The sequence below is a fragment of the Anguilla anguilla genome, chromosome 9, assembly GCF_013347855.1.
Source record: "Anguilla anguilla isolate fAngAng1 chromosome 9, fAngAng1.pri, whole genome shotgun sequence".
NCBI lineage: Eukaryota > Metazoa > Chordata > Actinopteri > Anguilliformes > Anguillidae > Anguilla > Anguilla anguilla.
In genome coordinates, this window is record NC_049209.1 from 39,879,896 (window position 1) to 39,904,837 (window position 24,942).

At 37.6% G+C, this 24,942-nt stretch overlaps 1 protein-coding gene across 3 annotated transcripts in view; it reads left to right on the forward strand.

The window, feature by feature from the left end:
• Nucleotides 1-24,942, forward strand: part of LOC118235586 (contactin-5-like) — a 350,615-nt gene that overhangs the window by 189,822 nt on the left and 135,851 nt on the right. For all 3 annotated transcript variants that reach the window (XM_035433068.1, XM_035433066.1, XM_035433067.1), the window contains exons 4-5: nt 12,174-12,297; nt 14,329-14,504. In XM_035433068.1, the coding sequence (XP_035288959.1) occupies nt 12,174-12,297; nt 14,329-14,504 (300 nt within the window). The remainder of the gene's footprint in view (nt 1-12,173; nt 12,298-14,328; nt 14,505-24,942) is intronic.

The window sequence follows — 24,942 nt, forward strand, 5'->3', positions numbered from 1 at the left end:
AAAATTCATTCAGCAATGGTGCCTAATTACTCCATAACGTTAAACTGGATACAGTGAGTCTGAGTATGCAAGTTAATTGGAAGATTGCCAATGGAAATTTATACAGTTAAAACATGCCATTGTCAAAACAAAAGTCATTTTTGGAATTCAGTCATGTGGCAATATGTCAAAATAGTGAGCTAATTGTGGATGCGATGGAAGTTATCTGTGTATGCAGTGCTAATTCCCTATAAAGGAAAGAACAAGAGCAGAAATGGAAATAGATTACCAAAAAAACCATAGGAGTTGCTCAGTTTCTAGTCCTATTGCTATAATTTCAAAACAAAAAGTCATAGTGCCAAGCATAACCTCTTTCATGGACAAAATAGGGTGTCCGGCAAAGACTTCTCTCCAAGCTCTGAACAGACTTTCTGTCTCTCTGCTTCTGTTACTATAAGCTCATATGGATCCAATGGATCTTCCAATTCCAAACAGCCTTCCAACGAATCTGAGGGCAGCCATTTAAACTGAGGCTTGTAGGCGCTTACTTAAAACATACCTCCCCTTTTCTAACTACCTCCCTGCTGTATATTTGACGGTGTGTGGGTATGTGGGGAGAATAGGATTAGTTTTATAGCTGGGCTAAAAGAAAAACCTTTGCCCACGCTGGCCCTTTGCAGATAAGATTGGACATGAAGTTCAATGTGCTTTATATTTAAAAAAGTGGAAAGAAATAGTAATATTTTAAAAATGTTTGATTTGTTTTAATTTTATTTTGCTGCTGGTATACCACCACAAATGCCCTTCTGCCACAGTTTTATTAAAAACATATTCATATTCATACAATCATGTACAATATCATACTGTTCCCCATTCCTCTGCCAAGCTAACTGTGATTCAACATGAATTAACCTAAATTACTTTCTATGAATGGTCTTTCAAAAGAACTAATTAATGCCTCCATAAGGAGCATATAGCACCTTAATAAGCTCTGCATAAACATTTATACATACTTATGTCTTTAACTGCAACATTTAACCTCTGATGCAGTGTGACATTATTATATACCAAGTGACACACACCATATGCCTTCTTGCAGTTACTGACAAAAGTTTTCATGCATGTCTGTGCAGGGTTCATGAAGGGGCTATGTAGTGCTTATGAAGCAGTTATATAGTTCTCACAAAGGATTATGCAAAGAGAGTGTTAACCAACATCCTATTTCACACTCCCCTAAGCATGCTGTCTTTTGAAATGCAGTACAGGTGCAGGAACTGTCCTCCTCACACATTTCACAAATGAGGTGTACCACATAAATAACACTTCAGTATGGCACATGAGGTGATTGTGTTGGAAATTCATCTCAAAAGATTCCATATAGGAGGTGAAATGGCCCACTGTTGGCCACAGGACTGACAAATGCTGATTCAGTGCCTACTGTAGGCCTGGCGGATAGCTGTAATGCTGTCAGATCAATTATTAAAGTGACAGCATGGAACTACGAACACATAAAATACAAACCAATGCCACATGCTGATAAAGCCACGTGCATCTGCAAATTTACAGTGGCAATATAATGCCTGGAAAGGAATGGAATGACTTAAAAGATTTTTCTGCACAGAACATAGAAATGCATTTTTAATAGGCTAAATGGGTGCTACACATTGGTGGTGGGTGAGGTGAGTTCCCACTCTTTACTGTAAAGCACTTTGAGTGTTCGGGGGGCATTTTTCTAGCATGGTTTGGGTCCACTTGCCCCCTTAGAGGGAAGGGTCACTGAAAATCAGTACAAAGTTGTTCTGAGTGATCACTTTATTCTATGATGAAACATTTTTATCCTGTTTGGAGTGATCTCTTCCAGGATGACAATGCCCCCATCCACAGGGCACAAGGAGTCACATAATGCAGTGGCGGACTCAGGCTGTTTGAAGGGCAGGGTCGAGAAAATAAAAAGGGCACCTACTGCACAACATGGGCCCCCACCAGCGCACAAAAAGCTATGATGCATCATGTATGCATAAGTATAGTCTTCACCCTTGATTAAGATTAACATTATGTTATTAGGCGATCCAGATTAAAAGTATAACCACACCTCTATGATAAAACCACACAGGGAACTATAAACTTTACAATGTTTATTTCACAAACACCGCCAAAGTAAAACACAGAGGGAATCATTAACATGTGTTTCACAAACACACACACACACGTGATAATGTCAATGAGAAAGTATTATGGTCATTAACATACTCAACTATTTTAAAATATCTGGCATACAAGATAATTTCCTATTTGACTAGTTAGCTGGTCAGATCGCTTGTACACTAGCTGGCTATGTATAATTATCACTAGAATGATATATAATGTAACCCATGGTATCATAGCGATACTTGCTATGCTGATATACCGACAAAACGTATTATCGACCGTTTATTTGTGACAAAACTGAAAATAAAAGTGTTTTCTATCGTAAATAAAAACGGGCAAAGTATTGGTTACACAAAATAGCAGGTTTTGTAGAGAAAAAGTGTTGCTTTTAGCCTCCGGAGGCTAAAAACTGCAGTACCCCCGCTATTTTTTTCCTGTTTCCACAAACAAACCAGAAGTCCCCCAGTCGTAGCATTAGCAGCGTTAGCTACTAGGGTGCAGTATATCGACTGTAGAAACAGTATGATCGTTACACTTATCCGTCGCTATTGAAGAATTCCGAGCGTGAGCTAAGTCTAGAAGTCTAGAAGAAGTTCATATTTTAAAGGAGGCCGTACAGCATTTTCAGCTTTGGTGGACACACGGCTTTAGGGAAGGATTTTTACGTTGATTTCCAAATCGAGTCCACAGGTAAGCATAGAATCAGCTAAGCAAGGTACCTGTTTAGTTAGCTAGCTCCTTAGCTAGGCATCTAAGCTAAAAAATGTGATACAGCTATCTATAAAAGCACTTGCAGTGTACATACATTAGTATTTAGTAATTCATCATTGGTAAAACTCAATCTTTACAACTTCAAAGAAAGCTTGCTGTATTACCTACCTCACACACTGTAGTAGGATGTCAGGGTTACATATCAGACTGTATTAAGCCCCCTCTGACATCTGAACATTCTAGAGGGGGTGTGGCTAAAACTGAAAAAATGTATGGAATAGATGTAAGTTTTTAACAATGGGAATGAGTATTTAAACTTTGTGTCATTGTTGGCAACAATTTACTTTGTCTTTTACTATCAAATACAGTTAATCCAACATAATCTAACCTAACCTCAAGGGTACATTGAAAAATAAAAAGCAGGGACAGTGCAGATGAGATTACATCAAAATGCTATCTAGATATTTGCCTAACTTATCGGCCCTTTAGCCCTTTAGTACCTAAAGGTCTCTTTAGCTACGCTTTTTCAACCATGGGGACACCAGGGGGGGGCGGTCGCCCCAAGTCCGCCAGTGACTGAATGAATTAATGAGTATGAACATGATGTGAATCATATGCTATGGCCTTCGCAGTCACCAGATCTCAACCCAATTCAACGCCTGTGAAAGATTTTGGACTGACGTGTTTGACAATGCTCTCCACCACCATCATCAAAACATCAAATTAACCAATATCTTTTGGAAGAATGGTGTTCCATCCCTCCAGTAGAGTTCCAGAGATTCTAGAATGTATGCCAAGGCGCATTGAAGCTGTTCTGGCAGCTTGTAGTGGCCCAGCACCTTACTACACTTTTTCCTTTAATTTGTCACCCGTCTATATATATTATTATTATATACTCTATTATAGCTCAGTGATAACTGTTATGAGAACAGCTAAGATACAGATGTGTTCGATAAATCCAGGTGCAGAATGGGAATAGAACCAGGTTAAAAGACCTAAAGGTGATAATTGTATGTATTGGTTTGTACTGAGGATTTTAGTAGCAGGACGCATACACACACGTGTATTCCCCTGATTTTCATCGTTTTTACAGGTGATTTATGTGTAAAAGCAGAGGGTGGTTTATTTCCCAGTGGAGCTGAATTCTGCTGACTAGATATTGCTGAGATTAGATGATGGCTAAGAGCGGGAGGCAGCACGGATCCTTTTTTGTCATTGGATGATCTTTAAATTCCGTGGAATAGAGCTTGCTTCATCACTAATGCCTGTTATTAGTGTATCTCTCTCTCCCTCATTTTCTCTCTCATTCTCTCTCACTCTCTCTCCTGAACTTCTTGTTATTAAATGCACTTCTTTCTTTTTTTTCAACCATTGCATTGATACATGATTTTTACCTCAGCCCTGTAATGCTTGCAAAAGAGAAAGGCTTGTATGAAGTTCTCTCGCTGCAGAGTGCCAGATATTTGGCCTGCTCTGATTCAAAAGCTTCTGGGCCTGTTGATCAGATGTAGAATTAGAGCTTTTCTTATGTGCCAAAGTTTTCTAAAGAACAGGCACAGATCTGTGCAAAATTCCTGCACAAATCAGACTGGGAAGCTGTTGGGTGTATAAGTATCGGATCACCCTGCCTTAAAGTATAATTACCATAACATTATTAGGACTGGGGATCACGCCCACATTACTGGCTGTCTGTCATGTTTGGTGAATAAAACCTATACTGCTACAGCCCACATACCAAGCGAACATTGAATCAATGTTGAATCATCATCAGCAGACACATTGATTTAATGTTCTGAATTGATTTTGAATCTGTCATTAAACTAGCATAAGCAGACACTGGATCAGTACTGGATCATCACTGAATCAACAAACTATAGAGTATTACAATGTGTAGTCCTAAAACCTGGAAGTAAGTTAGCAGTTTTGAGCCATGGGTTCCTTCATCAGATTTCCAAAGCTTTTTCCCATAGGAATGTTATTTTCTAAAATTAGAAAATTTTCTTTGGTCTTTGGTGAACGTAAGCCTAAGAGAGCTTCATGTTTTTTTCAACTACAGCATCAAGATAATGATACAATGAGATAAACTACACTCATTAATATCACCACAATGGAAGCTATTAGGTGCTTTTAAAAAGTAAGTTGCTAACAAGTTGCTTAATTGAAACTACAACAATGATCGCATTCTGGCAATCGGCACTCCACTTTTCATACTAGCCCACCTGCATGGGACAACCATTGTAGTTTCAATATAGCAACTTGTTAGCAACTTACTTAGCACATAACGACTTTGAAATTCAAGGTTGAGTTATTAATGGGAGTCATTTATCTCATAGAACAAAATATGAACCTGTGGAAAACGTTAACCACAGACCTCATTTTCGACAGAAAACAAAATCCCTGTGGGAAAAAAGCATTGGAAATCTGCCGAGGGAACCCATGGCGAAAGAAACGCCTCCAAAAAGATGTGATCACTGTAACACTTTGATGTTTTTCTTCTTCAATGAACTGATGTTTCAACATCTGCACAACATTTCAGTTTTGAATAAATGTTAAATCAATTTTATTCCTTACATGGATTTAATATTTAGTTGATGTTTATTCCTTGTTTTGCTCCCCCCATTGAATTAATGTTGTATCAACATCTGTCTTTTATATATTGAATAAGCATTGAATCAGTGTTATTCTTCTATAGATTTAATGTTGATTTGATATTTATTCCATGTTTTGCTAACCCCCATTGAATTAATGTTACATCAACATTTGGCTGACATTTATGTATTGAACAAGCATTGAATCAATGGTAATTATTCCAATGTTTATAAAATGTTTGTCCCCCTCATTGAAATAACATTGTATCAATAGTTATACATATTTAGATGCCAGTATAAGAGCTTTGGGTATCTAGTTTTGATTCTAGCTTTTTGACCTTTTGGCATTTGTGAGGACGGTTTACGATTTATTGGGAGGGGACTAGGGAGTTTAATAATGCGGGAGTGATGGCAATATTTATTTTAGTCAATGTTTATGTACTAAATACACTATGTAATATGTATGTTTGCATGTACCTATGTATGCGTAAGCACTGCATTTGTATGTGTATGCATATGTGTGTATATGTATAATACAGTGAGCTCCATAATGTCTTTCTACTTGTTCGAGTTTTCAATTCCATTAGAAACATTTTATTCTAATTTCCTCCCCCTATGCATGCTTGGCTTGTCTGGTAGGAAACCAGGGCTGCCAGAGCCCTAGTGCAGCTTTATACTAGGATGGCGGCTGTTGAACAGTTCAGTACAAAGGATCAGTGTAGCCTTTTAGCTCATAATGACTTAGCTTTTCATTTATATGTTTTACCATGAAATTACTTTTAACCCCCCAAAAATGCTCCATCAATCAATCAATGCTCAGTTAAGTTCTGAGTAACTACAAAAAACAGCATACCCTGCAGCTCTCTAGGGCCAGGGTTGCCCACTCTTGATATAGACTAAATTTTTTTCATTGCAATTGCATATGAAACAGTTTTTTGGATAATTACATGTGGTAAAAGATATATTATATTATTGAATATGAATTATAGAAATGAATGTGTGAGCGGACACATCAGGTAATTGGTTAATAAAAATGAATGGACAGCTGGTATTTTTAGCAATAAACCTTTGATGTATCATTCTTGCTGCTTGGACCCTGGGCACATTCAGCATGCTGTTAAGAATCTGATCCATGCTTTGTATCGTATGGTTGCAAACACAGTCACTCCATGTTTAAAGCTTTACAGATCCTGGCAATGATTGAAGGAATGAATGCACAGTTTACCATATCAAACCAGCGCAAGCTGTTTGATCAATGGAATAATGAAGAAGACAAGCTGTTGAGCAATGCCAATTTGACTATTAATGTATTTATTGTCCTGGTCTCTCAAATGACTATGTCCTCCTTAAATTAAATTATGAATATGGTTTTCAAACATATCCAACACTAATAAACCCAACCAAACATCAACATTGATCCTATATTGTGCTTTCAACTTTATCCAATATACATAAAAAATGAAAATAAACAACTCAATAAATAGATAAATAAATAAGTAAATACCAATGCGAGGAAAAATGAAAAATAAATGTATTAATTATATTAATAGATAAAATGGGTATTTCTGCATTTATTTCTGTATTTATGTATTTATTGATGAATTAATTTCTGCATATATTCGGGGTTCCTACTCATTTTAGGAAATTATTTGACAGGACTTTTCAAGGACAATTTGCATGACTTAGACTTACAGACATGAATCGTGGACAATGGTAGCCCAAATCCGGTGGTGGACCAAGAGGCGGGGGGTTTAATAACCATAACCATTCAAAACTTTGTGCTGCCGTGTAATCTCAGCAACTAATAAAAATGAGAAAAGCGGAGAAAAATACAGAAAGAATACAGAAAAATGTGCAATCTCAACTCTAAATATACTGTTTAATAGCTTGACTTACAGCCTAGCCTACAACCTCACAAATATTTCCAGGACATTTTGTAAATTTTCTCATTTTCCAGGTGTTTTCCATGACTGGAAAGCTAGTTGATAAATTTCCAGGTTTTCAAGGTTTTCCAGGATGAATGGGAACCCTGATATTTATTTCCAGATTTATATATTTCTTGAGTTATTTATTTCTGTATTTCTTCATCCATATGATAATGAGTATCCAAAGTATGCCATGGTGTCATCTTATTCTCATTGTTTGATTGATACCAGAGTGTGAAGATCAGTAGTAACCAACCCTGTTCCTGGAGATACCGTCCTGTAGGTTTTCCCGCCAACCCTAACAAAGCACACCTCATTCAACAGCTAATGGTCTGCATTGAGCTGCAAATTAGTTGCGTTATGTGTTCCAAATTAGGGTTGAAATGAAAACCTACAGGACGGTAGATCTCCAGGAACAGGGTTGGTTACCACTGGCGTAAATCAACTGTACATACCTTTGGGGAGAACGATGCAAAATGTAACATGGATTTTTTTGGTTGCATCAGAGCTCGAGTGATGCATTACTGGTCAAACACCTCAAATTACCAGAATAGGTAGAATATGAAAAACATTTAAATGTAATCAATAATTAGATTAAAGATTATGTTTGTATCCTATAACATCGAATTGTATTGAATTACCTTTGTGTGAACTTTTAAAGCTATTAAACTATTAGGTGTACCCCCTCCATGTGATTTTCCCACCCACGGAGTGAAATGATTCCAGGTACTAGTGAATTGTATGTCCCAGAAATTTCATGTAAGGAGTTTGTATTAAAAATGATTCATCTTGTTCTAGTAATATTTTCAGAATTGAGCCAAATATGAAAACTATTATTTCCACGATCTTCACAAATGCCTATACAAGCAAGATATAGCCAGAGATTGCTTAACATAATGCTAATCCTGAAAATGCTAGTCCTGATTATTTACTCTTTTGCATGGATGCTTTGACAATTTGTTCCACTTAACTGCATCACAGAGGTTGAGCCTGTAGTGTTCAGTAATTTGGAGGAAGTGGCTCATCACCAAAATGTTTCACTCCAAAATTCAGATAATGCCAGATCTTTTGGATGTCCTTCTCACATACTGCCTGTGGAAGCTGTGGAGAGTTTTTTATTAGCTGGTTTGTCTGTTCGTGACATTGCAACTCTTTTTGGGTTAGTGAGAGAACAGTTCACCATCGAATGGCAGAGCTTGGCATAAGGTCAGTCTGGGATCTTAGGGCAACAAGCCTCCTATCGAGTAAAGTTCACCTTAATGTACGAGTGTGTCTTAACTGGATTGAGGCTACTGCTGTGTGGTGCAAAGCTCAAGTTTGCGCCACAGACCATTGATCTGACATCTGGTTGATCAAATATCTTTAACTTATTTCTATCTCTCTGCGAGCCAGCATGCGTCAACCTCCTACTCTGCCCCTCTGGGCTTGATTGCTATGCCTGACTATAAAAGCCACGCCCCCTCATAATCATATGGATGAAGAAAAACAGAAATAAATGAACCGAGAAATAAATAAATATGTAAATAAATATATACAGAAATGAATGGATCAAGAAATATGAATTGAATTCAAAGTATGGCTGCTATTTGGGAGTTCTCCCCCACCAGCAAATGTACACTTTAACTGATCAAACTACTCCAAAATAATTCAAATTAGTAATGTAATTAAGTGTAGCTCAGTAAATGTAGAGCTGTTTAACTGCAGATAAACAAAAATAGCTATTTGACAGAAAGTAGGAAGATAAATGAGTGCTCAAATCCACAGGGATTGCAGAAATGAGTTAATTACCACACATTACAGTGACATGAAACACATCCATATCATATCATTTCAACATGATCTGCAATTATATAATTTATATTTTTAATTTATAAAAGGATGCATTTATATTACATCATTCATATGCAATGTTTGACATTTTTAAATGGCACTTTAAGTAACTTCATTTTTAATACCATTTTAACAACCCATCCTTGGGCTGAAATCACATATTTGAAGGAGTTCAAGGTTATATGTACTCTCACACCATTCATCTGAAATGACTGGCTTCTATGTTCCCAGTAAGGCTAAGCCAGTGCTAGAAGTTATTTAGGCGTTGTAAGGCTAAATGGATTGTGGTAGATTTGGAGAATCAAAACATGCCATTTTGAGCTTCTTACCTTCACTTTTTTCCATGTGAGTAAACTATGAAATTTAGAATACAAATATCAATACAAAATACATGTTTTTTAAAGGTAAATGAATACCTATTCTAGGTGCTGTGCTTATCTTTTGTTGCAGAATTTTGCAAAACCAGATTAAACATTGCACCATGGAAGAAAAACTGCAATGTAAAAAAAAAAAAAAAAAAAAAAAAATCTAGTAAAAAAAGGTAGACTGACTGCAATGTTGCCATTAGCCTATGAAATAAAGGTTTTGCTGTTATTCATATTACACAGTATTAATTCATATTCACAGTGAAATGCCATAAAATTACTACAATTTTCACTCAGTTTTTCACTCACTATTTGCCATTAGAATGCTGGCCTGTGACACGACTGCTATTTCGTGGTAGTCTACTGGTATATCTGCTGGTCACTGCAGAAGCACTACATAATTCAGGTAATAGCAAAGATCACATTGCAGCAATACTGCCCCATTCATATAGTATGATTTACTCTTACGTGGACAATCCACACTCCACACCCACACATTACCATGCGTGTGCACACCTCACTTGCAGATTATTAGTTAATAGGGTGTTAACAGAGAGGGCCTCAGTTATAAACCTATAATCAATTAGAATGATAACTATCAATTAATAATCATAGTCCTGTTTCGATTATGGCTGTTTCTCATTAGTTGACATAAATTGTCTTTTCCTATAAAATTAAGAGTAAGGTGAATTATATATAGTTTTGCAATTATACATGCATTTCCCCCTCTTTTCAAAAGCTATAGTACAGCAGAGATTAATCAAATGTAAATGTAAGCGGTCAGCAGCTGATTTTTTGGAACTTTGTGTGATGAAACTCAAAACAGCGATCCATAGGGGAACACCTTGCCAAGAATAAATCAAAATTATTTTGGCTAGATAGGCCAGGGTGGGAGGGCGACTGGTGGACACAGAATAATTAGCCCAACTGAAAATAATATTCATACAGACCCTTTGTGGTTTAATGCCAAAAGCATGAACACGGCTCTCACTGCGCATCCCCGGGGCTAACAGCTGTGTCGGTGGCCACATTTGAGGCAGAAAGCCCTCGCCTTCAACTCTGATATGATCAGGGCTGCCTCTGAAAGCAGCTCGTTCATCACCAAGTGTAAATTATTCATAATGAGGGGAACAAGATAGTTGCCGGAACCGCCAAAGAGCGATGGCTCCAATCAGTGAGTGTGCACGCATGAGATTCAGTATGTGTGTTTGTGTATGCAAGAGAGACAGCTCTGTAATCTCTGAAGGCACCAGTTTGCTTGGAAGCCATCAGAGTAATAGATTTTAACATTTCAGATTGAAACAGGGATGCCAAATCTCTTTCAACTTTGTATGGCATAGCCTTCTAAATGTGATGTGTAAACTGTAATGAGCAGCAACAGTTCTGCAGTTAACTGAATCAATTGTCTCTTTTCTTAGAAATTCAATTTATTAGAAAATAATGAATGTTGCTTATTGCACAACAACCTTTTGTGTATCAATTTGCTTTCTATTGCATATATGTATTCTTAATATATAAAACTACATATCACTACATGGCAGCTTTGTACAAGAGCCCCCTGTGATGGTTGAAGCAAGAACACATTGTGGCACAGGAACAATGTCCAAGAAATCTTTAGCATATACCAAATTCCTTATGGAGGAAGCAATGACCCAGAATAGGCAATGGTACTCTGTCCAACACAACTCATTCAATCTTTCTATGAACCCTATTTATAACACTTTAAAATAACTTTTTTTTTAAATTATGTGATGCTACTCACAGTTTAGGGTTAAATTTGTGTATGACTGGTTGATCAGTGGGATAAGAGGAAGGGCACACTGAGCACAGTTTATCTTGAACAGGACCTTTTGTCCAACTGCTCAGCATGCAAACCGCTTTGGGTGATTTTGTGCCTACAGGTTAACCTCAAATTCTCGACCACAGTCAGAAGTGAGAATCGCTCATGACCTTGCTCTCTGTGGAAAGTGAATGAGTGAATGACTTTTAGCTAAAGTTCCCCATCATACACACCTTGCCATTACACTCTGAGCCTAACAATGACAAGTCAGCTGTCAGAAATACTGGTAAATTTGATTTCCTTGTGGTTTCCACAAACAAGGTTCTCTCCCAATTGACACAGGGCAGACCCTGTCAGTCACAGGAAATTCGGAATCTTATGGAATGTTCCGTGCCTCTCTCCTCAGGTCATCAATGTGCTTTTAAACAAAGTTGGGGCCTTCAAAGACAGGTGAGCAGGAGAGAAAACAAAAATTGAAATTTAAAAACCTCTGAAATTGATTTAACAATACATCGGTGTTACAGCTTTATTTATTTATTTGTTTATTTTGTGAAGAATGTCTTGCCTATAACCAATCCTAAGCCTGCTTCCCAGAATGCTTTTTATATGTGCTGAAGAGTTCACACATTTACAGTGTTCCTCTCTGGCCATTTGTCAAATAAGGCAGTAGACCCTCTATAAAATTATTCAATATACAGCATGCCAAATTGGAAGGAATTTTTCATAACTGTGCACAGTTTTGATCATTTTGTTGATACTTTTTGCACCATTTCCTAATTTTTTCCTGCAAAGTACAGTAGCATTGAATGATTTTTGTTTTATTTTTTCTCTTCTTTTTTGTCTCCAGAGAGTGTTGAGTTTGGGCCCGTGTTTCTCCAGGAGCCTGACAATGCGATATTTGCACTGGACTCTGACGAGAAGAAGGTGGCGATGAACTGCGAGGCTCGAGGGAACCCCCCGCCCACATACAGGTGAGTCACGTGCAGGCACCAGAAAAGCATGGATTCCCCCGTAGAGATCAACAATCTGGAGCATTACTGTTCATGGTGGTCTTTCCCTATACAATTCAAATAATTATTTTTATTTTCCCTGAAAATGTGTTTTCACTAACATCCAATGACTATTCCTGTTCCCAACAGCCCTTTCAGAAGCCTAAGGTCCCGAGTAGATTAGGTTAAATGAAATTATTATATTTATTATATTATTTTATTGTCTTTTCATAGATTTGTCCTGCTTTACAAAGGCTTGTACCATTATTAAAAATAATGATAAAATTAATCTGTGGTGCAGTCCTGGCCATATGTAAGCATATGCCATACACCCATTCTGGGTCAGGTAGGCCACACCAGAATAAAGCAGACGCAAAAGTGTCACTGTTGACTTTGTAACTTGGTTTAATTATTGCCTGATCTAGGCCCCACATAGCAGTTCAAAACATTTCCATAATAGTCAAAGCTGACACTCCCAAAAAGATCTCAAAATCTTTAATATTTAATGTCACAATAATGCTTGCTAGGAGAGAGGGTTAACTTCCCTATAACCTTAAAAGATATGGTGTATTGTAGATTGAACTGAAACAATACTAATATATAATTAAGAATTATTAAGAATTATTCAAAAATGAGTACTCCATTGATCCTCTCTGATCATTAAGTAGGCAATATACTCCAAAGTACAAACTTTTCAAAAAAAGAACCACTGGTGATCATGTCACCAAATCCCATTGTCAATATACTGAACTCCATGTCCTCTGTTTTATGTCACTCCATGCCACTGAGGGGCACATGAACGTGTTGCATAGACTTTTCTGAATTGCTTTTCACAACTCAGGATCATTGAGACCAGAGATACTTTGCTAAAACTATTTCTGTTGACACCGAGCTTAAAGGAAATTTCATGCCAGGATTTTGCTGTCATTAAATGCTCTGCATGATCGATCATAAAGATGACGATATCTTTGTACGAAGGAAAGATGGGGCAACTAGTAATGAGGTATCTACCTACCTAGTGTTACTAGTTTCCCCATCTTTTATTTGGCTACCTTTATGTCCAAATTAATTATCCTTAGTTTGTTTAACACATGAAGTCATAATTTAAATCTTCTATCGTGGCGAACCTATCGAATAGGACACCACTTCTTGAAATATCTTGTATCCCATCTATACATGACCTGCTACGTGGCAGTGGAGTGATGAAATGAACAGAAAAATAAAGTTGAACTCGGCTGGCTGGTCAACCATGACAAAACCAACCACATGATATTTGGATAGACCAGTTTCAGACAGGGTGCAGTCTGCGAACTTGCAAACTGCTTGTGAACAGTTCGCACCGGAGGCTTGCACACGACCTACAGTAGCTAACATTGTTTCTTTAGGATGTAATGAAATTATGTCAAGTTGCTATGTAGTTACATGTCACATTGCATACTAAAAAAAACAAATTAAACAATCATACAAATGACCATTTCTGATACAGCGGATTACAGATAATGAACCATTGACAAAATGGCTAACTTACTACAAAAATAGGCATCCCTTGATCCAGCATCCCAGAGTTTTCTTTCTTTCCCCTGATGTCTAATGGCCTGAATTCACTTTATTCCCTCATTGGCTTTGTTATTTGTACTGCCCACCACACAACAACTTTTTGGCTTTTTTTTTATTCATCTTGATAATCCACTGACTGCTAATACTAACTGCATGGAGCACAACTGATTGTTTTCCCCCACTGTGGGGGGCGTGGTCTATTTATATACTGTCCTGTTATCATAGCTGACCCCGCCCTTTCCATATTGACTGAGAGACTGAGTTGTTTTGAAATAAATACGTGCTGAAATAAATATGAGTGGAAATAAATATGCCTAGAAATAAATACATGAGAAAATTAATAAAAGAGTCAATGTGAAAAGAGTCTTTTACATTATTCTGTTTGAAAATGGGAGGTGCTTACTGATATTGTCAGAATGTTATGGTTACTGCAATGGCTGGGCATCTTTTTTCCAGATGGCTAATCAATGGAACGGAGGTGGACATCAGTGCGGATTTCCGGTATACCTTGGTGGACGGCTCCTTGATTATCACCAACCCTAGTGAGGAGAGTGATCTAGGGAGGTATCAGTGCAGGGCAGACAACAGCATTGGCTCTGTCATCAGCCGGGACGCCCTCCTCCGCTTTGCCTGTGAGTATATTTGGGTTGCCTTACCATGGTTTCATCCAGCAGAAGGAATGTGGCCAGGAAAGCTTGATTAAAGACATTTGCTGGTTGTTCACAAGAAAATATAAAAACAGAAATGGCATATGACAGAGTCCTGCTTCAGGAGATCCGCCCATTCAAGCAGGGACAATAGGTTCCACTCGCCCGATCTGATAAATTCCCCCAATAACATTATTAAGAGTTTGGATCTATATGGCTATAAATCTGCGGAACTACTGCAGATGCCAACAGCACGTCTGGTGTAGAATTTTAATTTGGTGTCATATGTATGTGGGTTAAGTAGATGATGTACTTGCTATGCTGCAGAGTGCTACCTGGGCATTTGGTCTACTGCTGAAATAGTGTGCGTATATTAATAAGGTGGGTCTTCTCCCTGGGTTCTGCATTGGAATGATCTCTGGCATTGTGCCATAACAATGGGAATCAAGAAAGGACAGCTATGTATATTTTTTTCTGTTATATTACATTACAATCGCTAAGCAGACACTCTTATCCAGAGTGACATACAGCAGTGGAGAACATCAGTGTTACTCTTAAAAATGTGGTATCACCAAGAAGGCACAGAGGCCCATTTATCGTAGTAGCTCAAGGCTCATGCTCTCTGCTTCATGATAAGGTAAGAAAAGTTGAAAGAATGGTTAGGAAAATAAAATGTGCTATGTTTTGTCTTCATTAGTTGACATCTGTTCTTATATACTTCTTCCATGAATGTGGAAACTTGGTCACAGCATGAATTTGTGCAATAAATGAAAACAGGGAAATATCAGCCACTATGCCATGTCAAATATCGAATATAGATATCAGGCCCAGAATTCTTGTGTGGTGCATCCCTAGTTTGTACAGAGTATAATCTCAGTAAATAAAAGAATGGCTGTCCTCTTGGCCCCATTCCATAGCATGGCTGCAAGCCAAGAAAGCCCACAGTGAGGCCAAAGGCATCCCGCTGAGCTTTATTTACCCTGCTTACAGGGACGATAAGCTTTGCTTCATTCTAGCTCTGAAGCAGCCATCTGAAGTTTTGAAGATGTTGTCACACTATACATTTCACAATGTTTTATAGCAGGTTTCGTATAAAGAGATGTAGCCCAATGAGAATAAAATAACATCACGAGGAACGCAGTGAGAAATAAAGAACACTTAACTAATGGGGCCCTATTTTAGTGACAACACAAGCACAAACACACCTGGGTGCACGTGGAATTACTAGTTTCGTTACACACAAACTTAATATTTTTTGCATGCTCCAGGTTTGGTGGTCTGCAGTAAACCCATTTGCATCAACATGGGTTGGGCAGCACTGTAGGTGGCATGTCTATAGAAACATTCACCACTGTGTAAGTTTGTGTTGAATTTGAGTTTAAACCGAACAAGAACGGGTTTAAACGCTGGAGCATTGTTCTATTTTGGTGCCGTTATTAATGTGCAGCACATATGAATGCATGAACACATAAGACAGATGCAAGAAATATTTTCTTTATTTCAGTTTGACTATTTGAAATGCAAGCTGTGTTTGTACAGTAATGCAGTCCAGTGCCAGCTATTTAGGCAATGCATCTGCATGGAGATAATAGTGTAAACAACTTGAATGAGAGACACAAGGAAGGTGGGAGACCGGATGTGCCCCCATCTAATGGTGTAAGGTGTGCATATGTTAAAATTGTGGCTTCTTACTCCATGCATCAAGCCCAGTACATACTGGCAACTTGCTGTGTTTGACAGGGCTAGGTCAATGATTGAGTGAATGTTTGAATTGTTAAAAATGCACTTCAGGTGTTTGGATGGGTCAGGTGGGACATATAATACAGCCCTCAGAAAATCAGTGCATTGTGCCACTACATAGCCATACGGCTTGGGTGTGACAAAGACCTCACACAGGACTCAATACAGGACTTTCATATGGAGAGAGGCAGAGTTGCAGTAGAGATTACAGAGTGCACAAGAAAGCAGGGACTGGTTGCCTGTTTCATTATTGAGTGTACATTCATCTGAAGTGCATGTATTACATTTATTGAACTTAGTTTAAGTGGTGATTTTTAGGTTGTTTATTTTAAATAGTGATATGAAACAAAAATTGACCACAAATAAAAAGCTGTAGTAAATTCAAGCTAAACATGCCATCTTCTTTCCTGTCCTTGGCTGTATAAAGAGGGCCCGTGCAGTTGTGGGGCTTTATTGTGCTTTGGCTCACTAACGGGAGACAACGGAGACCAGCATTGTTAAATGAGTTACACAAGCTGAGATATACAAGCTGTGATCAGACCAAGGCCACTCTCTTCACAGCTGGGACGCTCTTACGGTATATTCTTGGGCCTTTCAGTGCAAGTGGTTGGAGGTTGAAGCAAAAGATGCTATAGGAAGCAAATATAATAGCGATACTCAAATCTGACCCTCAAGGTCAGTATTACTGCTGGTTTTGTCTTCTGCCTGATATTCCATAGTCCAATAGTCTCACTGATTGGCTGGGAATTTGGGGCATCAGGTTTAACTCAGTCTCTGATTAGAGGGGAAGAATGAAAACCAATCTGCACCTCCAATGGCCTGATTTGAGTATCCCTGAATTATAATGTCCATTGTACAACTACATCCCATCCAGGTTCACTGTGAGTATCCATACAAAGAAAGAGGTTATGCTGTGTAGGCAGTGCTGTGCAGGCAGTACTGACTTGTGTTAAAGAGAGGGGGATACTTACTGTTCCCTTGTCTAGGCAAGCCACTGGTACTGCTTAGATAATGTAACAGAGGTTTATACAAACTGAAAATGTGTGTGTAAGGATGGGGGGTGGGGTGCATTTTTCATCTGTCTGTGTGTGTCTGTATGTGTACTTGTAATTGTGTATGCATGTGCATCTAAGGTATACCTCTCTGACTATAGACCAACATTCAGAACACATTCATACAGCATTTGTTTTCTTCTAGTGTTTAGTATTCACATTAGGTTGTGGGCATTAGGACAGAAATCCTCCTTAATATTTTTCACTTTTTAAGGAACCTATGCTTGGTTCCTGGTTGTCACATGTCACATTACTCCACTCTGGGTCTCACCATTTTTCTCATCGGAGCACTGCTACCATGACTTCAGTGCTTAGAAACCAGGGAAAACCAGCAGGCATTGGAGTGCAGGGCTCTCTCTCTCTCTCCCTCTCTCTCTGCATTACGAATGACTGCCATTTATCATAATGCAGGAATAGAGTGTTGAAAATTCTTCTTTAGTGGATCTAGCACACTGCTGCTTCCTGCAGAACTGTATATTAATATTTAGTGTGATTTATCAGTTCATTTCCGAATTCTTTTGTATCCACAGTCATGACACTTCTTTGGTCAAAGCCTACCATGGTGAATTTAGAAGCAGTTACTGCTGAACAGAATAGAATAGGACACTATAAATATGTCCCTGCTAAACTATGTGACAGTTGTAGCTCATCAGCTACCAGGAGTTACAGTTAAATAATCTTTGGGAGATGTATTTTATCTTGATTTGGCTCTGTACTCCACAGATTAGCAATCAAACAATGGACATGTGGTTAAATAGCCAAAGTTGTACTAATGGAAGTCAAAGAAGCCATTATGAGGCTGAAAAAAAAAAAAAACAGTCAGAGATATAGGCCAAAACTTAAGCTTACCAAATCAACTTTTTGGAACATCATTAAGAAGAGAACACTGGTGAGCTCAGCAAGGCCTGGTTTACATACGGAAATGTGACATAGGCGGATCATAGATTAATAAAATATAATCTTTTCAGTTTTTTTTTTTTTTTTTGGAAAGTGAGAGAACATTTTATTTTCAAAGATATGGGCCAGTGGTGAAAGTGGGTGGGTCTAAGCCCACCTGTTGTACATTATCCCTTACCTATAATTGCCTAAATTATAACGACAGGCTAATAATGATAATGATTATAATAAAAAAACACCCAATTGTTTGGAAACAATTACAAATATTTTTTAAGAAGGTCTAGGTGATATGGGGATCACTGGTGTCTTGTTAAAACAGTGAATGTTATAACACATTTGGAGCAGACAAAATATTTTATTTTCCATTAGAATGTTGAGAGCTTGCTGTATATGTGCAGCTTTACTGTACTACTTGCACAGCCTTTTTTGTAAAAAAAATAGATCAATTTTTACATGAAGGTTTTTCAAAGTTGTGAAATAGTATAGTTAACAAAATGTCTGACATTGCACTGTGGTTGCAGAATGCAGGACAAAGCTGTCCCACCATGTCCTGGACTGACGGTCACCCTACATAAAAGTCTACGCTATTTCTCTCATCACTCAAGCTGTTACTTTTGTTTCATGCAGATAATCCGTCCTATACTTACATTATGAATTCTCCTTATTTTATATTCCCTTTCTCTTGTGTGCCATGTATTCCTGTTACTTTCACATGCCTGGTGGTGTACTTTGTTTTAAACTGACATTTTAATTGGGTAGCCCCATTGTTAATTACTAAGTGCTAATGATTTTTATTTGATTATATAATTAGTGGTTTAACATTGTGTGTTGAATTAATCACGTTTTTGCTTATTGTAGATGCAATTGAATTAAACTATCAGTAAGAGACCAGCTGAGACCACATGTACTCTGTTAGACCATCAGAGCTCATTTTTAGTGTGTGTTCAGTCACACAGGTATCACTGAATTTGTTCAGAGTTAGAGCGTTGCAAAGCTCCCTTTTGCAGACCCAGCCTGTGGCATAGGCAGTATAGGCGAATGCTAGGGGCGCTGTCCATCCATAGGGGTGCCCCAAATGAGGGAAAAAAAAAAAAATTCTAAATTTTTAACTTTTACTATTTTTTACTAATACAATTTAATACTATTATTCTTAAATATTACAAAAAAAGCCCACAACAACATAACTACATAGCCTATTTTCTGGGTTGCCCACAGCATCAATGTACTATGGGGGTGGTGAAGCGGCTGAGGCGAAGCCAAGGTTGCTTAACCACCACCAAAGTACATTATTTTACAATAACAGGTACAGCCCGAAGGGGTTTATCCCACTTATACAACGGGCTACCAAAAATAACTATATATGCTTACTTTAATATTTATTGATTTTTATCGACTTAATCACCTGAAAGTGAAATATTCTTCTGCGGCTGTTTGGGCACATTATTTTACTGTTGTCAAGCAAAACTGTGGTTGGTTGTTCTATTTGGACCGTTGTTATGCAAAAACTCTGGCTGGTAGTTCTATTTCCACCATTGTTAAGCAAAAACCTCTGGTCTATGAAACCAATGATTCCATCAAGAAAAAATAGTTACTTCTTGTTTTATACCATACAATTAGCACCACTTTTGGTCATTGTTGTCATTACATTATTTAAGAAAACTACATGAAACCATAACGCAATCAAATGAATCTCCCTAGCTCTGTCTTGCTTTTTGAAATGTTGCGGTCTTGCCGTGTAGACATTTTGTTTTTCAAAGGCACTCTGAAACCGGGTTTGAATGCCAGTTAGCTTTATGGTTTGCCATCACTTGTCACCTAGCCAATATTAAAATTCTGGGTTTTAGGTCAGAGTGGTCTCAGCATGCTTGTTATCCCGGCTAGCTAGCTAGCTAGCTAACTATTGAATTGTATTCAAAACAGCGGTTACTACAAACGGAATCGTTCACAAAGGATGAAAATGCATCTCGTAGCCATGAGTTAAATAGGGAACACCTATTCTACTGTCCAAATAAGGGACGATTCCATATTTTGCAGGATGGTTGGTATCCCTAAATGAAGCCAGTAACTCGAACCACTGCTCTAATCCATGATGGACAGCCAGATATTGATGGCAGGGAACTTGCTGTGGAAATACAGAATTTTCCACATTTGCCATCAAAAAACATGACAAACATGGAACTCCTGACCTTCCTGCATGAGAAGAAGCTGACAGAAATTTACCCCAATATGTGGGTAGCTCTGAGAATCTCTGTCACTCTTCCTGTTACAGTGGCTGCTGCTGAAAGGAGCTTCTCTAAGCTCAAACACATTCAAACCTACCTGAGATCTACTATGGTGCAAGAACGTCTCAGTGGACTTTCCATTATTAGTATAAATCATGTGGTCTCACAACAGCTGTCTTATGATGATGTCATCGATGACTTTGCTGCAAGAAAGGCAAGGCGAGTAAGGCTGTAGAACAATGCTACATTATGCATATTGCACTGAGGTTTCTGCAATGTAGTTTTTTGTGTGCAATACTATTATTATTAAAATACTAAATAATAATATGTATAAATCGTTTTATGTCTACACTGGTTTCTTTAATATTGTATTTTGTACAATACCTTATTTATATTGTATTTATAATTTGTTTTATGTCACTTGTTTCTTTAAAACTGTTTTTATTTTGTGGGTTTTTTTTTTGTTTGTTTATAAATAAAGAAAATCTCAAAAACATAAAGCTATGCAGTTTGCGAGTGTATGAACACAATGATTGGTGGTGGAATTGGCTGCGATGCAAGGGGCACCAGCTAAAATCTTGCCTAGGGCACCAAATTGGTCAGGGCTCTTCTCTTTTGCCACCTGTAACAAAAATTAAACTATGGTTTCTTTAAAAAAACATTATACTTACAATAGCAACAGGAATTTATTCTGTGTTTCTGCACACAACCAAAATGTTCCAAAGCCCTCTTTTCCCACTTACAGCCAAAGTAAACCAATGCTTCCTGCAGCTATGATACGCTCATACAATGTTACAGGAAAATGTCAACCAAAAATAAACACCCATGTCACCTAATGTCACCCACAAATAAAGAGCATACATGTAATGCTCTGTTGAAAGACAGTGTCTAAAATTGTGGTAAATTACTCTTTGTGATCTAGATGGGAAGACTTCCACTCCTGTTTAATAAGAAAAGTATATGCACATACAGTATGTAGGCCTATAGTACACCAGCAGTTATGCTCTCTGCTGCTTTCCAAATCAGTCACCAATATATGTATCAGCCAAGCAATTTTGCATTTTAATACGATGTTCCTGTGCTTTACATTTCATTTGAAATAATGTATGCAGACACTTAATTTTTCTCCCCTTCTAGCTCTTGCTTTAGTCTACTGCAGTGTCACTGCTTATGAGACCTAAGAGATCTTGGTGAAAGGCTTGATGGAAATTGTATTTTTACAACTGGATTTTATTATAATAATTTTTTAAAATTGTATTTTAAATGGCTTTTTGCTGTAATTATCATTCTGAAGCATCAAGACTGTAGTCTACAAGCTCTGTTTTTTATGTTATGGTGACAAGCAATTGCTTTCATAAGTCATTCATCATGAAATAAATTAAATAAATAATTTTTTACTGTAAAGCTTAGGGGAAAAAATGTACATACAAAATTCTGATTCTAGTTGTTCCACACTGTGTGTGTCAGATCACATTATTTCCCCCTCTCCAACCCATGATTGATTTTTTTCAAAACTTCACATGTGGCTCCTAAGCATGGAGACTTAACCATCTTTAGGAGGAATATTGCTATGCTACATTCTTCCAATTTTAAACTACATTCCACCTTTTAACATCAGGCTAGCTCTCGGATTGATGCACACTGAATTGATGTACACATTAAGAACACACACACACATGTATTTGCGCACACACACACTCACACACATCATGAGTACATTTAGTATTTTCAATATAGATTTAAGAAAATGGTGATTTTTATAAAATACAGTAACAATGTCCATGTAGCAGAAATAAAGCCATAGATAAACACTGTAGATGAATAAATAACCCCAGCATCAAAATTGTGTGACTTCAATAATAGCTATTTCCAAATGCAATATGCAATGTGTAATCCAGAGAATGGGGTAGAGGTGGATCACTGGCTATGTGTGAGACACATTAAGGGAAATTACTAAGGGATTTCAAATTGGCCTGTGTTCTAAAATATTAAAACCAGTGATGATATGTTCAATATGGATACCTATTACAATGAAGGTAAGAAAAAATTACATTATTCAGTGTGGGTCTTACATTAAATTCACTACAACAGACTGCGGTATCTGCTAACTTGAGGGCGGGAGGACAGGAGCATGACCAAGCAAGTTAAGGTGTTACTGGGGTTACAGTGGGTAACACTGTTGCCTCACAGCAAGAAGGTCCTGGTTTGAATCCTGCCTGGGCCTTTCTGTGTGGAGTTTGCATGTTCTCCCCGTGTCCGCATGGGTTTCCTCTGGGTATTCTGGTTTCCTCCCACAGTCGCGGGGTTCGGGGTAGGTGCTGGAGCCTATCCCAGCATGCATTGGGCGAGAGGCAGGAATATTCCCTGGACAGGCCGCCAATCTATTGCCGGGCACACACACCATTCAGTTGCACCTATGGGCAGAGTCTCCAGTTAGCCTGCCTGCATGTCTTTGGACTGTGGGACTGTGGGAAACTCACGTGGATACAGGGAGAACATGCAAACTCCACACTGAAAGGCCCAGGCTGGATTTGAACCCAGGACCTTCTTTATGCGATGTGGCAGTTCTACCCACTGCACCATCATGTTAAATAAATAAAAACTGTATTATATGAATGAACTATTATAGAAATTATTGATGCTGCTCTGTATTTTGTATAAACTAACATCCTGCGCATGAGAGTTCAGAGAAATGGATGTCACTACACATGTTCCCTACAGCTTATAATATTTTCTTAGGTAGCCTACAGCTCATAGCCCACTTTGTTATGCTGGCTGTTTTCATCTAGCCTGCTGTGGATACCTTTTCAAAACACAAAAAAGATTACTGCACCTATACACAAAGAAAACATTACAGCACTGTTAAATAGATTAAAAACAGTGGTCCTCTCATCTTCTGCGGTCTTATATAGGATTGTGATGTTATGAAAGGAGGAAAAACTTGACCAACATGTCAATAACCACAGCATCATTAAAAGCAGTAGGTAGTATTACTTATTTTTGAAGATTATAGAAGAGGCATATATATTTTTTTATTTTTCCATGGGACTTTTACATTTTTATTTATTTATTTATTTTATTTTATTTTATTTTATTTATTTATTTATTATTTTTATTTTTTATATAAATTTGCCCAACAATTTCCCCAAATTTGCCCTACGTGTCCAACTCGAACCCTAATTTGTAATTATCTGCAACTGCAGCTGCACTCATGTGCAAACTCCTTTGCCAATTCAGGAAAGTGAGGGCTCTATTGGTTCACCTCTGAATCACATGGTATCACCAGCCATCCCTTTGCCAAAGTGTCTAGACATCAGCATGGAACTTTCCTTTTTCATGATTACAATCTACATCTGGCTAATTCTGGGTGTACGGCAGTTCGTCTTTTCAAATGAAAAATTAACAAGAAAAAGGCCTTATTGTTCAAATAGGTTAAAAACATATAAATAGTATATATAGTATATGTAGACATGTGTTGGCTTAATTCTAAATAAATACAATGGTATCAATTTATTGATGTGATTATTATTATTTGATCAAATATGAAAATAACTATAAATGTATACTGTTTGTACATTTTATGCTTTTATTTATTTATTTCTGGATGGTGATAAAGACTTTATCATTTATTGTTTAGGAAAACTCCACACAGCAGAGGTTGGACTTTCTGCCAAAGACAATGTAAAAGTGTTGTTAATGTAACAGTGTCAAAACTGTGAACCACGGACAAGGGTTGGACAGTTAGTGAGAGCTAGGGAAAGTTAGGGTTGGAGAGTTTAATCCAGTTGCCTTTATCCTATTTCTTCAAATACCTCCCAGGAGTCATTGTTTGTAAGACAGTTGGTGGGTTTGTTGAGACATAGTTGGCTGAATTCACATATAAGTGTGAAAAGATAGCCGAGGATTCTTTGCGGGTCTTGAGAGAGAATTATTCATATGGTTATTGTCTTTAATGAGAGTTAATCCAAAACCCCTGCTGTACATGAAAGAAGAAGAATGAAGCATTGACTAATAACTGCTATGAACATGTTAGCCAGTACTGCATTAACAAAATAGAGCTTGCTCTTAATTTGACGTTGTTAGTAATATATTCAGATGAACCTGCATGTGCTTTAAAAAGATCTTGTTTAGTAACATGAGATTAACAACAAGTTGATTAATACCTTCAAGCAAGTTATGAATGAGTATAAATCCTAATAATAAATAAAATCTAAATTTCAATATAGAAAATGACACTCATGCCACACAATGACACACAAGATGGTAACATCCTCAAAACAAGAATGAATATCAATATATTTTAAAATATAAGTGTATTTGTTTTTCATAAATTGTGCTAAAATGTGCCAGTACAAGGTGAATAATAAAATAGACAGTCCAGTCAAAGGCTTTTGAATTTCACCCACTTCCCTTGATATTGTGAATGATGTAGGAAAATAATCTGCATTTTTGCTATATTTCCTAAATCTCCTTCACAGTGCAGATCTGAGCCCTTTGAAAATGTCTCCCAAT